This window comes from Macrobrachium nipponense, chromosome 24 (assembly GCF_015104395.2).
Source record: "Macrobrachium nipponense isolate FS-2020 chromosome 24, ASM1510439v2, whole genome shotgun sequence".
NCBI lineage: Eukaryota > Metazoa > Arthropoda > Malacostraca > Decapoda > Palaemonidae > Macrobrachium > Macrobrachium nipponense.
Genome location: NC_061091.1, coordinates 20921844 through 20939968, shown reverse-complemented (window position 1 = coordinate 20939968; position 18125 = coordinate 20921844). Strand labels below are relative to the sequence as shown.

Genomic DNA, 18125 nt, shown 5'->3' with positions numbered 1-18125 from the left:
TTAAAATCCATGGTGGTGGCAATTCCATTGGTGGGTGAAAAATTGGATTCATATTATGTATTTTCATTATGTATCTAGCTCTTTTTGGGAAAGAGCTAGTACTATTAACTGCTGTTACTTGATTACAGTTTTGGAAGCAGTAAGTTGCAGGAGAGGATCCTGCTTGCATTGAAAGACCTCTTTGTATTGTTATTAAATTACGGTGATGTTTTAAGGGCAAAACACCTGCCTCCACCAAAAGTGAGTTGTTGGGGACGATCGGAAAGCTCCTGTGCACAATCGCACGCCTTCATGGTGCACTGCATCGAGAGATTTAATGCAGATTCTGAGGCGGATGAATATATTGGACAGCAGTAATCTATTATGGGATAAGACTGTTGCCTTATATATCATTAATAAAATGTCTCGCTTTGCTCCCCAATTAGTGTGTTGATAACTTTTTTAATATGGCAAGGGCTTTGATGCCCTTGGCTTTAATGTATTTGATGTGCTCTTTCCAATTTAAATGTTGATCAAATATTACTCCTAGATACTTGATTTTTGTACAAAATTGTATTTCAGTGCTATAAAGATGCAGTTTGATTGTTTGGTTCTTCATCCACCTTTTGTCTTTGTAGAAGACGATTGCTTTTGTTTTATCAGTTGAAAATTTAAATCCAACTGAATTTGCCCAACTACATTATATTTGAAATGGCAGTACTGAGAACTCTCTGAGCATGTCTCAGATTACTACTCGTATAGTAAATGACAAAGTCATCAACATATAAACTGTTTTTACACCACTTGGTAAATTTATAGTAGTCATTGATTGCTAAAGCAAACAATGTACAGCTCAAGACACTAACCGTTCGAGGGATTCCTTCTTCCAGTTATAGGTTACTGAGTAGGAATTTTTCTACTCTTACTTGGAAAAAGTTCTGTTTGTTAAGAAGTTCTTAATAAATATTGGTAAGTGGCCTCTTAGTCCTTGGAGTGGAGTTTTTGCATGATGTTATGTTTCCATGTTGTATCGTATATGCTTTTTCTATATCAAAAAATATAGCTACTGTTAATTTCTTTTGTTCAAAGCCTTTTTTGATATGATCTTCTAAATGTGTTAAGGGATCTAGGGTTGATCTGCCAGCTATTGAACCAGATTGTGTCTGTGTTAAAATGGATTCTTTGGTTATTACATACGTTAATCGTGCATTAACCATTTTTTCTAAGATTTTGCATAGGCAACTTGTTAGAGATATCGGTCTATAATTGGATGGATTACTTACTTGCATCCTTTCCTGGTTTGTTTATTGGAATAATTATGGCATGTTTCCATTTATCAGGAAAGACACGTTTTAGCCAGAGTACTATTGTAAAATTTTTAATAAATATATTTAGCTATAGGAGCTAATTTTTCTATCATTTCAAATGATATTTTATCATATCCTGGTGCAGAGGGATGACAAGAGTTGATGGCATTATCTAGTTCATCCATGTTAAAAATATAGTTATATTCCAGGTCTTCAAGAGTTTCAAAATTGAGTATTATATTTTCTTTTTGTTTTCTGATACTTTGAAAATGTGTATCTAGGCTGGAGTAAGCACTTATGAAGTTTTCAAAATGTTTCCCAGTTATGTTTGATATTTCATAAGTATCATGGTATATTTTTCCATTTAAATGTATTGCACTTTACTTGGAGGTCTTATATGTTTTCCATTGATTTCCTTATCTTTTGCCAGACATCCCTTGTGGATGTGTTTGAAGATATGTTTGAGACATATTCCTTCCATGATGCGATTTTTTCAGCTATTACCGTTTTTCTAAATTTGGCTGCATATTTGTTATATAGTGGTTTAATGTGGTTAATTGTTATGTTTGTTATAACTATTTTGTTTAATATGTTTATACTATAGGGCATTTTGTTGAGTGATTTAAGGCGAGTTTTTGAGTCTGTTTAGATTGCGACTCAATAATATGTTTTATTTTACTTAATGTTGTTAATGTTGGATTCCACCATGGACAGGGGATTTTGTGGAATGTGTTTTGTTTTTGGTTTTTTGGAATACTTTTATCTGCAGCATTTATTATGAAGTTTGAGAAGGATTCACATGTAGTATTGTGATCTTCATTATGTGGGAAGGTGGTGGTATGTTTCGTGTGTATAGAAATATTTATCCCAGTTTAGCTTTTTGGATATTATATCTTGTAGGTGGCAATATTTTGACATTACTTAAGTAGTTCAGAATGATTGGGAAATGGTCACTTGTGTATGAATCGTCTAGGACGTTCCATTCAAATTTCTCCGCTACATCATTTGAACATAATGAAATGTCAATTGAAGAAAAGGTTAGGTGTGTATTTGAAAAATATGTTGGAACTTCGCTTTCATTGAGACAATACAGATTGTGTTTCATTATAGTATTCTCTATGTTGATTCCGGATGTGTCAGTGGGGTTATTAATATCCCATAATGGATTATGTGCATTAAAATCTCCTACTATAAGTAGTGGTTCCTGTATACTTTTGCTAATAAGTTCAGAAAAATCACTGAAATTTGCATTGAAATTTGGTTGGTTATATAAATTACAAATAGTAATTTTACTTTTATCAGGCATATACAGTTTAATTGATGTTATTTGATATGGCATAGATGGTATGTCAACAGGTTCATATGTAATGCTATTATGAACGTATATGGCTGTGCCTAATTTTCCACCGTCAGTTGGTGAATAACAGGCAATTTTATAGTGTTGGATATTTGTAGGGTTACTTCCTATATGTTGTAGACATATGCACATTGGGTTGTGATCTCGTATGATTCTTTGTAATTCACCCAGACGTAGTCGGGTTAAGAGACCATTTATATTCCATTGAATGATTTTATATTCCATTATTGGGAGGAATTGGTGTTAAATTCTGTAAATTGATTGCTGATTTTACTTTATCTCGTAGTTTATATGCATTTGATTTATTTGTGGTTTTTTAATCGTTGTATTTGTATGTTGGTTATTAGATTCTGCAGTTGTTTGTTTTTCATAGTTGAATATTAATAAGTCTATTTTTTATTTTATAATTTCCTTTTTGTATTTTAAGGATTCAGAACATAATTCGTTCTCATGTTGGTGTGTTAAAGGGCACCTCCTTAATTTGGTAAATTGTCAATACAATTTCGTACTGTGTCCCTCTGTCTTGGTAGTTAGTTGGTTATATGTACTTAACAAAGCATTCATTACAACCACAAGATGAAGCATGTTTGGTAATGTTAATTATTGGTTCAGAAGTTTTTGGTCTAGCTTTAGAAATTTCTGGTTTTGTAATTCTATTGTTCCTTTCTGTAGTGATAAGGACTGTTGGTTTGAGGGGTTATTGTTTTGTTGTTGTTAATGGGATATTTCGGTCTTGTGGATGGTTGGGGGGTGATAGTTATATTTTGGTTTGGTTTAATGGTATGATTTTCATTAGTATTATTTGATGGAAATTGTAAAGAGTGATCTTTACTGTCCAGATGTTGGCTGTTTGATTGAGATTGAGGGTAATTGTGTATTTCCACTTGTGATGAGGTTAGTTTAATATCTTTTTTAAAATGTTCTCCTGGTGTAGTTGGAGTCTCTCTGGATTGATTGTAATTTTCAATATTTACTTTTTTTTCCCTTAGGTGGGGTTCTTTCTAGAATTCTTTTCTTTTTGCCAGTTCGATTATCATCATTATTTAATTCTTCTTCTATTGGAAGTTCTTTTCCATGGATAACTGAATCATCTATGTTGGTGGTGGTATTGGTTGTTGTAATATCACTTTTATTTTGGGTTTTCAGTATTATTGGTATGAAATCCAGTTCCATGTTTATACTATCTTGTTTGTCATTGTGCTGTTTGATGTCTTGATTTTTAGTCACATTTGAAAAGGTGGGGGTTTTGGATGGATTGTTAACGCCTCTTACTTTTAGCTCAAGTCTGGCTTCCATGACTGACATTCCTGTCCTATTTATTAACAACTGAAGTTCTGTGTTATATTGGTAAAATGAACACTCCTTAGATTTTGCGTGATGGGCTAGTCCACAATTAATACATTTTGATTGTTTACAGTTCCAATTAGTGGTATGGTCATCTGATGCACAGACTGCACATATAGCTTTATTACGGCATCTTTTGTATGTGTGTCCATACCTTGAGCACTGTGTACATTGTAATGGTTTAGGAACAAAGGACGAACTTCTCTATTTTGTCCAAGAATTTTTATTTTAAATGGTAAGTCTTGGCCTGTAAATTTTATTTTGGCAATGTTGATATTTTACTTTTATCTTTCCTACTTGAAATAGAGTATATTTCTAAATCGTGGATATTGTTATATCTCAATTTTAGGGAGTCTAGCAATAGTTGTTTTGAAGGAAGCTCCTGCTCGCTATTGGGTAGGATGACTGTACCCTGTACATAATTCAATGTTTCATGGCTTGTAATTATTACCTTATTATTTATTTCTATTTCTGTTATACTTAAAAAGGCAGTGGACTGCTTTTTATTGGTTACTTGGATAAGCCATTCATTGTCCTTGATGTGTCTGCATTCCATGTCTTGTGTTGGATATATGTTAAGTAATTTGTTTTCTAGCATCGCTGCTGAGATTTTGTTGTCAGCTTTGAGGACTAGAAATCTTGACCAATTATCTGGTCCAAAGAGGTCATCAAAATGTACCAATGTGGGATTAAGTCGGTAATTTTTTGTTTCTTTTGGTCCTTGTTTTATGTATGTTGCTTGTCTATTATGATTTTTATATTTTTCTGTATTGCTGAGAGGATTATTTGTCTCTAATTCAGAATTATTGTTCATCATATATGGCCATTGTTACAATATGGAGTTTACCAATTTATTTTGGTTTGTTTCTTTTGTATTTATGCACTCTATTTGGTTTTCTGGCTCTGCTGCTTTACTTGGAACAGGGTGTTCCTTTGTATCTTTTATAGTACTTTCACTACTTGTGGCAGTACCTAGGAAATTCGGGAGTGACGTGCCAATGGTCATCAACTGTGCCGTAGTTTTGTTTTCCATCATGGGGCCCAGGGGTACTCAAATCATTTATTTCACAGTTCATAAATTTTGAGTTTTTACACACACACACACACACACACACGAAAAAAAAAAAAAAAAAAATTCTTGAAAAGATATCATTGGGCCCTTCGCGAAGTTAAATTTTCTGCCAAGGCACAAGTGAGAAAGGACTCCCAAATGTCCGCATCCCTACCCTACCCCAAAAGGGGATGGCATAACATGATTAGTATGGCCCAAGTGTAAGCAGAACCCGCTTGCTAGGACTAAGAGTATTATGTTAATACAATTATCCCCATCCTAATCACATTATGGGCAAACTGGATAGAATGCCGAGAGTTCTATTCCTAGAACCAGGCCCCCCCTGGAATCCGTGGTCCAGCTCCACAGAATAGTTCCGCCTGAAAAACAGGTCCGAACATTGTCGGGTAGATGATGGATCTACCACAGTTCTCACTATTTAGCTTCGGATTTAACTCCACGTTAAGCCATGATATGTTTTCTCATTTATTTGCTTTCAAAAATTTTGGCAAAAAATGGAAAGGTCCACATAAGTTTACTCGAAAATATATAATGTCATATGGGACTCTTGGGTTCGAACCTGGGAAGAGATTCCTGAGGTTCGAGAGCCCCCTCACCACGTCAAGGTGGTCCCAAAATGAGGGGGAGTTAAGAGAAGGTGAACAGGGTCATTTAAGAGTACCTATAAGGAGAAGGAAGGTATTAGAATTATTACTGGAGGGTTGGCAGGGAAAGAATCTGAGAGAAATTAAGAACACAATGAAGAAATGGAATTTTTATTATAAAATTAATAATATTAATACTTACCTATATAATTTATCTAGCCCTAGCCCTAAATCCCCAAAAACCGCACCAAAATTTACCACATTGGCAACCCTGTTACCTCCTATTCTGTCCGCCAGTTGGCAACACTGCAGTTGACAGTTACAAAGCCTTCCCTTGAAAATCAGTTGTGGGGTAGGATGGGTGGGACTAGATAACTTATACAGGTAAGTATTATTAATATTAATTTTAAAATAAAAATTCCATATTAATAAACATTACCTTAATATAATTTATCTAGCCCGATTAACCACATTAAAAAGGAGGAGGGAATCTGAATACAATTTCCCTTTCGGACAGAATAGGACATAAACCAATCAAGAAATATATATCATAGGCAGTTAAAAACTCAACGCGAGGTCTAAGATACTAAGAACTCAAAGTCCCCTACCATAATGCCGCCAAACTGCAGTAGTAAAGGACAAGGAGTAAGTGCATAGTCAGTCTGTCTGTACTAAAGACAGGTGACCAGTCAGACGAAATGAGAACAGCAAGGCTGCACCCTGAGGACTTTATCAAGCACTACAACGACACCTGCTCTCTCCCGAATGTCTGGCGCCAAGAGAGAGGATCGGGTATTGACAACTCTTTCCCTGAAGGGTGAGTGTCTGGACTGCCTGGCCGATTCAAAGCTAAGCAAACATTGGGGGTGTATCAACGCAACCCAACGTCGCCAGCAGCGATATCGGCTCATGAGCAACTCCTGACTCAGGCTTTTTGGTGCTAAGAGAAAGGAGCGCGGAGCAAAAAGGCGACTCAGTCCCAAAGGACGAGTGCCGGCAGTCCAACCTGGTCTCATGTTAAACGATCATCGGAGGGTGTATCAACGCAACCGACTTCATCAACAAGAAACTCAGGGCTACTAAATGTCGCCTGATCTCGCACGAGTGTCTGACTCCTAGAAAACAGGTGAGACAAAAAGTAGATGGTGAACGAGTCACCAGATGACAGCAGACGATCCATCGACTAATTTCCTATCCAGAAGGACAATTGGGAGAAGCATAGTCGCCAGTGCCAACAATCCAGTGGCTGGTCCCATGTCACACTGACAATGGAAGCAGCATGAGTTGTCAAGCAGCTAGTCCTTGTCATCAACAACACCTAAATACCAAACTGCCTAATTCCCATTATAACTAAACCAAAAACTGCCATAAATTATAATGTAAATATATATATATATATATATAATATATATATATATATATATATATATAACAGAAAATAAATAATATACAGGTAACAACCAAACGTAAAACAGGAAGACTACCTAATTCTCCTGTCTGACGACCTGTCCTGCCATCACCAACGGGCCCAAAGAACGAAGGTTGCCTAGAACTAGAGAAATATCCCTCAAGTAAAAAGAGGCAAAAACAGAATTAGAACGCCAAGTCGCTGCCTCAAGCACCTTGGCAACTGAGACGTTCTTCATAAAAGCTACTGATGTAGCAACTGCTCTAATACTGTGTGCTCTTGCCGTCTGACCTTCACAGGCAGCCAAACCACCAGTTTTAACAATAAGATCTCTGAGAAAAAAGGATACACCATTCTTTGATATAGGTCTCTTGATATTTCGGGGTGAAACAAACAGATGACGGGGATGACCCTGAATGTCCTTCGTCCGGCGTAAATAGCATGAGAACACCCTAACAGGGCAAAGAACTAATTCCTCATTTAAATTACCGACAAAGTCGACCAGTGACTTCAGCACGAAAGACCTGGGAATGGGATTATCAGACAATTCAGTCTTTGCGACAAATTCGGGAAGGTATGACAAAATCATGTCTTGTCCAGATCTGGCAACCAGAAAAGAGAGGGCTTGCAGTTCACCCACCCTCTTGGCTGTAGCCAGCACGACAAGGAAGAGTGTCTTAGAAGAGAGGTCCCTAAAATCGGCCGTATTCAGAGGCTCAAACGGAGGGAACCTTAAGGCTTGAAGGACTTTATTAACGTCCCATGTCGGAGAACATTGCGGACTGGGTCGAGATAGGGAAAAGGATCGAATTAAATATCTATTGACATCAGATGAAGAAATTTCAGGGAGCCTCGCCTTAAAAACATAGGAAAGCATCGACATATAACCCTTAATGTACGAAGGTGACAGGGCCCTGTCATGATGTAAATGAACTAAAAACTCTGCTACTTTCGGTAAGGAAGGTCTAGAAATTGAATGTCCTTCAGACTTACACCAACGTCTGTAAAGCGACCATTTAGCCTGATAATTTACTCTAGCTGATTGCCGTCTGGCAAGAGCCAACTGTCGCGCCACTCTGGAGGAGAACCCTTCATGCTCAGAATCTCCTGACAGTCTCCAGGCATGAAGATGAAGCATGTGGAGCCTCTGATGGAACCGATGAAAATGGGGTTGTTTGAGAAGATCTGGTCTCTCTGTCAGACGAATGGGGGGCTCCAACAGAGCTTCCAGTAGGCCGGGAAACCACTCCTTCTGTGGCTAGAAGGAGGCAATCAAGGTGAGATCCAGATGCTTGGTTCCCCTTACTTTGTTGAGGGCTGACCTCACCAGAGTGAACGGAGGAAATGCATAGGCTTGAAGGCCCTCCCAGTCCTGCTCAGTGGGGTGGCAAACAGATCGACTGTGACAGGCCACTTCTTCCTGAGGCTGTCGAAGACTTTCTGGCAAAGTGTCCATTCCGACCCTTGAACTTCGTTCGGTCTCGACAAGGCGTCTGCTAAGACGTTGTGATGGCCCAGGATAAACTGAGGGACCAACGTAATCCTCCTGTCTTCTGCCCAACACAGGATTGATCGCGCTTCTTGAGTGAGAAGGTCCAACTGTGTGCCACCTTGGTTTCTTATGTACGAGACTGCTGTGGTGTTGTCGACGAAGATCATGACAACCGACTCCAACAGTTGATCCTGAAATGAAAGAAGGCCTAGGTACACTGCCCTTAGTTCCCTCCAATTTATTGACATGATCCTCTCTTCCTCTGACAAAAGGCCTGAAGCGGCTTCCGAGCCTAGGTGCACGAACCAACCTTGATCCGAGGTGTCTGACCAAAACATTAGGTCCGGCGGAACTGAAAGAAGAGATGTCCCTGACTTGAGGCGGTGAACTTGCATCCACCAACGGAGATCCTTCCGATACTGTGGAGAGGAGGCGACTATTGTGTCCTCAGACATGAAATCCCATGACTGGTGAAGTGTCGACTGAAGGGACCTCTTTCTGAGACGACCTCCGGGAACCAGATGGATGAGGGATGACAAATGGCCCAGGAGAGTCCTCCAAAGGGAAACTGGCTGCATTACGGAGGACAAAAATTCTTCTACCAGACTTAGAAGCTTGTCTATCCACTTCGGAGCGGGAGAAGAGAGCTTCCTCTTCCCTTCCCCAATCACCTTCGAAAGTTTAGCGGCAACGTCCGCGCTCAATCTCGCGAACCTCTGAGCAAAGGGAAAACGTAAAAATTCCTGCGACCGGGAAGGACCGTCAAGAAAAATCCCTTCTGTAATACAACGAGACGTAGGCTGCTTCTGCAAACTCAAAATTAAATAAAAAAAGTTTTTTGAACGCAACATCATGACCGTCGTGCAAAGAAATATCAATATCACACGAATCCACGTCATCTTCATCACCATCGTCAGATCCTAACTGAGAAACTTCCCCTAAAGTAAGATCCTGACGACTAGCTATCTTAGGTCTAACACTAATACCCCTCCCCCCTTCTCTTACATAAGCGCCCTTTGGCACAGTTACGGGACTAACAGGGGACACATTGGGTAAAGAATCATCAGGCACCTGCCCGGACCGGATCCCCCCCCTAGGCCTTCGCCACGACGGGGTTCACAAGTCGGGGTATCTGTTGCACTGTTACCCATGGTGCTGTCGACAGGTACCTGACGAGGAGCTGAAAATGAATCGAAAAGTGTTAGACATTCTAGTAAAAACTTCTTCAAAATTCTCTGACAGATTGTTAAACTTAGCTGAAATATGTCTATCTAAACTAAGCTATAATTTTTCAAATTTCTGTTTCCAACTAGTTTTCATCGCCAAAAACTTTGAATCGATATCAGAAACGACTTCACTATTTACCAGTTGTACAGGTGGCAAAGCATCAATTAATTCGGAATCGGAATCGCACGATACCGTAACCGAAGAACCAGAACCATGAGCGCACAAATCAAGAAAATCATTAGATACAGGTTTTCTTTTTCTCCTTAATCAATCTGTTACGCTGCAAGATTCTTTGATGTTTCATATAAGTCGTCATGTCTTTGTCATACCAAGGCTTACATAAGTGACAACGAGAAGTCAAGTCACAAACCTGTCCACGACAAAAGCTACAATTGTCATGGGGTTCATACTCCCTGCTACTCATCCTTCTCCCACAAGCCGGGCAATTCCTGATGTTGCTGGCAGAAGGAAGCATCGAATCATCTAGGCTATCCATTGGACTGTTGGGCAGGTCACGTAATTCCGGGTCGCAAAAGTTCGTAATACAATATAAATACCACAACAGAAATAAAAGTTAATTCACTATTTCTTGGATGTAATATGTGAGTGGTAATTAACAATTAATGAGAGCTTTAAAGGCACAAAAAGGTTTAGGAAATTTATGCAGAGCGGCCGTGATGTAAACAGCACGGGTGCTCGTTAACAACTGATTTTCAAGGGAAGGTTTTGTAACTGTCAACGGCAGTGTTGCCAACTGGCGGAGAGAATGGGAGGTAACAGGGTTGACAATGTGGTAAATTTTGGTGCGGTTTTTGGGGATTTAGGGCTAGATAAATTATATTAAGGTAATGTTTAATAATATTACATTTACATTTTGGTCACGGAAGTGGAGATCAAATATGGAAGCTAACAGAGGAAGCACAATGGAATAATGGGTTAATCGAAAAAGAAAAAAGGAGGAAATAAGAAAGTTGCTAACGGAATTGGTTGAAAATTGTGCGGTTTGTAAAAGATACTTAGGAAATCCTTCCAACCCAGTAGTAGGCTTTTCTTGGAGTAAAACGTTTAATGAAGTTGTAGTGATGGATGTGGGAGAGATAGAAGAAAGTTCTTGGTAATAGTGGATATGGAAACAAGGTATTGTCAGGCCTGTTGGATAAAGGAGAAGAAACCAGAAACTATAATCAAGACACTTTTTGAGTGCTGGTTTGCTATATTTGGGGCGCCCTCCAAAATATTGTCAGACAATGAGGGAGAATTTCAAAATGAAAAAGTAAGGAGGATGGCAGAATGAGGGAATATTAAAGTATTATCCACAGCATCGGAATCTCCGTGGAGCAACGATTATGTGAAAAGACTGTAGGCATGATCAAGGGAAGTGTAGGAAAGATGATGGAGGAGGAGGAAGTAGATTGGACCATAGCATTGAAATGGGTAGTGAGTGCTAGGAACTGCTTAATGAATAATGGAGGTTTCTCTCCCAACCAATTAGTACATTTTAGGAAAAAACCCTTCACTGCCTAACCTAATGGGAGAAGAAAGTTCAAGTCCTGCAAGCAGAGAGGGAGGGATGGAAGAGGGTATGGTAAGGGACACACTGAATGCAATGCACAAGGCTTTAAACAAAAACATCAGAGAACAAATTCGAAGAAGCAGTGGTAGGAGATGAGGTATTCTATAAGAGGGAAAATGAAAATAAATGGAGAGGACCTGCTCAGGTAGTGGGAGTATCAGGCAAAACAATACTAATAGTCAAACATGGAGATTCTTTAAGAGAAGTAGCTGGGATACATGTGACTAGCATCCAAAGATGATCACCAGATACAGAAGAGATATCTGCTAGAATAGATAAATCCCATGGTGTGAAAGGTAGATCAGATGGCCCAAATAAAGGGAATGTAGATTGGCAAGGAGAGGAGATAATAGTAGGCTGGAGAAGGAATGTAGACACAGAAGAGGCTATAGAAAGAGATGTGGTGGAGGAAACAGTGGAAGATGCCAGGGGACGTGGGTCAGTAGAAGGAGAGTTAATGGAAGATATACCAAAATTCAAAGAGGAAAATAGAGTTAGAGCTATAAACAACGATACAGGACAAGTAGAAGAATGGACTATATTAAGACTTGCTTGAAAAAGATCAAGCCAAGCATGGGCTGATTTGTACAACGTACAAGACTCACCAGTCAGGTGACAAAGGGTGGGTTAACTGGAGGGATTATAGTCAGGTAGAATAAATTGAAGATGAAGAGGTGGTGTTGCTGGGATTTGAAAATAGAAGCGTAATGGAAGCTAAAGAAAATGAACTTCAAAGTTGGAGAGATAACCTGGTATATAAGTAGGTAAATGATGTTGGACCAAAAGCCATATCTACAAGATGGATAGTAACTGAAAAGATAAAAGGGGGGAAAGGATATGTAAAGCAAGACTGGTAGCTAGAGGGTTTGAAGAGATGGTAGAGTGGGAAAAGGACGCTCCCACGTGCAATGCTGAAATTTTAATATGTCTAACCATAATAAAGGTGAAAAATTGGAATTGTTATACATTGGATGTCAAAACTGCATATTTACAAGGTGACGAGATATAGAGAGAAGTGTATTTAAAGCCACCTAAGGAAGATAATTGGAGGGGATTATGGAAGTTGAAGAAAATCGTCTATGGGCTCAAGGTCGCAGCAGAAGCATGGTACTGTAAAGTGGTGAAAGTAGTGAAGGAGCTTCAAGGTGAGAGAAATAGACTAGAACCTAATCTATTCTTTTGGAAAAAAGGACAATAAATTGAATGGCATTTTGTGTACACACATAGATGATTTTTGCTGCGGAGGAACTGAAGGATTCTTAAAGGATACAATTGGGAAATTGAAAGGGAAATTGCAAGTACGAGAATAAGAGAGTAAAAGGTTTAAGTAATAGAGCAGAAGGAGAATAGATTTTCCCTTAATCAGTGGCAGTATATAAATTCTATAAAAGAACCAGAGGCTAGAAGATATACAGGTAATAGGGTGCTAGAACAAAAGGAGTTAACCGAGTAAAGATCAGTGATAGGGCAGCTGAATTGGGTATCGCTACATACCATGCCAGAAATATCATATGATGTTAGCGAATTAAGGAAAGCATTTAAAGAAGGAATGACTCAAGATATGATGAAGCTAATTAAAATTGTGTGAAAAACTAAAAGCATGATGGGGAAAGTTACAATAAGTGAGATGGAAGAAGAAAAGATTTATTGGGAAGCCTATGCAGACGCTTCATTTGGAAACATAGAAGATGGCCATACTCAACTGGGTTACATTATTTCCTTGACAGACGGGAAGAGAAGTCCCATATGGTAGGAGTCTAGGAAGTCCAGGAGAGTGGCAAAATCCACCATTGAGGCCGAAGCCCTGAGTGTTGGGGAGGCTATAGAAGGATTGATATATTTCAAACATTTGTGGGGAAGAGGTAGTAGGAGGGAGAAATTTAGAAACTTTGGTTAATACTGATAGTAAAACACTAATGACCGCCATCAAATCGAGCACTGGTGTAAGTAGCAAGAGATTAAAAATAGATATTGCAGCAATACGGGAAACCAAGGAATCAGGGGAAATAAAGAAGGTGAGAAGGATAAAAGGAAAGGAGCAAGTGGCTGATGTATTCACTAAAGCAGGAGTTTCAGGGGAAAGTATTAGAAATTATGTAGAGGGGTAAAGAGTTGGAGGATGAAGGGAATTAAGAGGGGACTAGGTTAGGAAATAGTCGGAGGGGAGGGAGAAAGAGATAAGTGTGATTATATATTGTATGACTGTTATTGGTATTTTATGCTTTGTCAAAATATGGTGGGTGTCCTATATATGGACAGCATATGGTTGATTTTAGAAGGTGTCTGTTGATGTATTCAAGTTGTGTTGTGACATCATAGGCCGAGAAGTCACTTACTACCCTATAAAGTCAAAATAAATGACAAAAAACCAATAGTGATAATGTTGAAGATAGTAAATTTAAGATATTAAAGTGCAGATTCTTTGAAAAGTTTAGTACTGTAGTTGACTTACAATTAGGCTAACTCGGGGATGTAGGCTAAATGTGTTAAATAAAGTACACTATTTTAAGGAAAAATTATATTTTTATAATAAAATAAAGTTTTAATTATACTTACACAGTAAGTATATAGCTGCGAGTGAAACTCTTAGCTATATAATTACTGGGTTAGTTACATAATTAAGATTATACAGTATGAAGTTATGAAATGATAAAGTGAAAACATATGAGTGATAAAATGATAGAAAAAGGTTGTCAGAACTTAGCCAAGCAGTAGGCTAAGTCAGAAGCTAGGCTATTTGTGTATGGAATCAACTTGCAAGATTACACGTACATAAGCACTTAATTTTTCAGGGATATATTCTATATTCAGGAATTTTGTGGTCTGGCCATGACCTGGTCCCAAGGTTGTCAGATTTTGGAGGTTGGACATTACTCTTCTCCTTCAGTCTGTCAAGAGAACAGACTGCAATTCTCAGGTCATTTGACAGCACAAATTTAGGCATATATGATGGATGGGTTGAGATGCAAGGCTTCAACTTCATTCTTCAAAAATTACTATGAAAAGAGTACTGTGCACCAGAAGACATAATATACAACAGCAATAAAAACAAAAATAGATAACAGTCTTTAGATTAAGGATTACCTGTGATGTTGTCCACCCGCAAGCTGACACCATGATTTACCCTTGAAGTTCTTTAAAAGTGCAGGTTGGAATCTCATGTTTGTATCCTCATCACCTTAATTAAAAAATAATAAATTTATGTAGCCATTTATTTGTAGTGAAGCACAAAATGACAATGAAAGCTTTCTACTCCCATTTCAATATTACTGCATAATAAAATGAACAACAATTGTCCCTTCCATGAACATAAAGAATATTCAATGAACCATCATTATATTTTATGGGTAAGTCTAACTTTTCTCCCATGTACAAACTACCTGCTGAACTGACTTAAAAAAAAAGATCTGTTTCATGTCCAGTAAAAAAATATATCTACACACAACATACCACCAAAAAATATTAATAAACTTTCTTTTTTCAACAGTCACCATGAAAATTCTTAAAAGCCCACCTTTTCTACACTCTTTTCTGTTGTATGGTTACTGCCTGAATCTGGTGTAATTTGTTATCTCTGCTCATTTTCCATGGTTTCCTAGACCTTCCAACAGTTCTTCATCGACTTATTTCCATATCTACCACTACTAAGTAATCTTCAGCCCTTTTCATCACAATCTAGCACCTGTTTTTCAACTGATGGGCCTTTTATCTTTTTACCACTTCATATTCCTGATATGATCTCCCATTGTACTTTGGCCAGGAATCTTAACATTCAAGACTCACATGTCCCCCCCCACCCCCTTTTTTTTTTTTTTTTTTTTTAGTGCCCATGTTCCTACTACATAAGGGAATCACAGGCCTCTCCACTAATGTGATGTTTAGATTCTCCAGTAGTCTGGCAATTCCCTTCCACTTCATCCAGGATGTTATTAACTTTCTCTCATTGCTTAACCAGTACCTGCTTCACATTCCACTGCGTTCCTAAGAAAATAAAAATGTTCTATTCCTCTGAGAACTGTCCATCTGTTCTTACTCCAAGTAATGTAATCCTCAGCATTTCTTGTGATGCCTGTTACATTTGGTAGTTCCTTTAAGTCACCATAAGCTGTTTTGCTTACAATAACTTCTGATCGTATTTACAAAAAACAATTTCAGAAGAGCAACCACTTTTTATATTTAAAGTACAACCGTCACATAAAATGAGGTGTGAAAAACCATTAATAGTGCCTCAAAAAATAATACCCTTTATACAATAAAAAATGCAGACAAAAAACAAATAAACAAAATAGATTTACTCTTACCAAGCTGATTGTAATTGTTGAGACCAAAGGCATAAATATTGCCAGTATCCTTGGCTCTGGCAAAAGTTGCAAGCCCTCCAGCCCAAACATCATCAAACACCACACATTTACGATGACTGTACACTTTAATTGGCTGAGGTTCAAGTAGAGTGGCTGAAATAAAGAATAGCATTTTACCTTCACCCCCTAATCATAGGAAATATAATCTACAGAAATATGTACAATAAACATGTAGTATTGGAAGCTTGACCTTAAACACTGACCCTATCATGTATGGGCACCATAGGTCGAGTACTGTCTACAATAAGCCTTAGGCAATACTCCTGTAAGTGGTGCTTCTGGTTCTCTGAATAGTATTAACTTGGCCACCATCCATCTAGCTGTCACAGTTCTTCAACTTTGTCCTGCTCTAATTCTCACCACTTATTTATAAACCAAGTCTATGAATCCATCCAGTGTTCTAAATCTGATTCACAATTATATCACATGTAATGTGACACTAAATACATAATAAAATAAATCCTGTATACTCCGACGAATGTCAACATAGCATTTTAAAAAAGGTATAACCAGCCCATTCCTAAGGTAACACCTGTACTAGACCTTGAGCTGAACAAAAGATAGTAGTACTGTGCTTTTAGTGGGACAGTTTCCCTTCAGCAACCAAGCTAGCTCTGAAGATCCACCTGAAAGCTACTGGGATTGAGACATGTGATCAAAATCACTAGAAAACTGGATCATATCCCTAAATGTAGCCTTTGAAGAAACAAAACAAATATTCATATAAATTTATAGGTGAATAACCCTGGAGAGTTTGCCTCTTGATGGAGAAAAAAAAAAAAAAAAAAAAAAAAAAAAAAAAACAGTATCTGACCCCATCAAGTTTACATATGTGTGTCACCTCTAAGCCACCATCAGAAATGACAAATAGCAAAAGAATTTATTTAAAATCTATAAAACAACTTTGACTGTTGATTATTGAATTTAAGTTATTAACAATTTTCAACTGTTTTAAGTCTAAATAAACATACTATCCTGAAGTAATAATGCTAAAAAAAATTTTTTAGATTGGTTTAGGATAGGGTCAGGTACGTTATTCACTGTTTTGGACTTTTGTGTAAATAACCATACCTAAAAACATTATTGCTAACAAACGAATGTTTAGATTGGTTCATGGACAAACTGAACAATAGATTGTAAGTCTAAGAATGATCCTACATTGGATCAAGTTTGAGATATTCATTATTTTGGACCGTTTTAAAGCAAATAAACATACTAGTACCTAGAAATTTTACTGCTAAACAAGAATGTTTACATTAGTTCATGGGCAACTTTAAGTTGTCCATTGTTTTTATGGCACTGTGAATGCCAAATTGTAAAAAAAAAAAAAAAAAAAGAATGGAACACTAATGTGAAAATAAAATTTCTTCAAAAATAAGTGTTCCCATTAAAATATCCCATTTTCTCTAGCTTTAGCATAATATTGAAAACAGCTTATAAGGATAACTGGCTTTAGGAATTTAAATACAGTGGTCCCCCGTATTCACGAGGGATGCATACCAGACCCCCCCGCAAATAGTTACATCAGCCACTTGCTCCTTTCCTTTTATCCATCTCACCTCCTTTATTTCCGCAGATTTTAGGGTTTCCCTTATAGCTGCAATATCTATTTTTAATCTCTTACTACTTACACCAGTACACGATTTGTGTTTTACTATCAGTATTAACCCTTAAACGCTGAAGCAGTATTTTAAAAATCGTCTCCCGTATGCTGGCTGCGTTCGCGAGTGAGCACCGAAGAGGAAAAAATGTTTTTGTCAAAAAATCACAGCATGCTTAGTTTTCAAGATTAAGAGTTCATTTTTGGCTCCTTTTTTTGTCATTGCCTGAAGTTTAGTGTGCAACCATCATAAATGAAAAAAATATCATTATTATATATAAATATAGGGATATATGACAGTGCGAATAAAAATTTCATATATGATTGTATACAAATCGCGCTGTGAGCAAAACGGTTAAAGCTAACGAGTTAATTTCTTTTTGTTGTATTGTACACTAAACTGCAGTCATTTTTGTATATAACACATTATAAAACGATCAAGGCAACACAGAGAAAATATTATCACAAAATGAAGCATGAATTCGTAATGCGCGGACGCAAAAAAAGCGGTTTTCAAAAATTCACCATAAATCGAAATATATGATTGTATACAAATCGCGCTGTGAGCAAAACGGTTAAACTTAACGAGCTAATTTCTTTTTGTTGTATTGTACACTAAACTGCAGTCATTTTTGTGTATAACACATTATAAAACAATCAAGGCAACACAGAGAAAATATTATCACAAAAGGAAGCATGAATTCGTAATGCGCGGACGTAAAAAAAGCTGTTTTTAAAAATTCACCATAAATAGAAATATTGTGCTAGAGACTTCCCGTTTGTTGCAAAATGAAGGCAATTGATTGAATATTACTAGACTG

At 37.6% G+C, this 18125-nt stretch overlaps 1 protein-coding gene across 1 annotated transcript in view; it reads right to left on the bottom strand.

The window, feature by feature from the left end:
• Window positions 1-18125, bottom strand: part of LOC135205509 (regulator of chromosome condensation-like) — a 117229-nt gene that overhangs the window by 19003 nt on the left and 80101 nt on the right. The window contains exons 6-7 of the mRNA XM_064236245.1: window positions 15645-15797; window positions 14428-14521 (exon numbers count right to left, since the gene is read on the bottom strand). Coding sequence (XP_064092315.1) covers window positions 14428-14521; window positions 15645-15797 — 247 coding nt within the window. The remainder of the gene's footprint in view (window positions 1-14427; window positions 14522-15644; window positions 15798-18125) is intronic.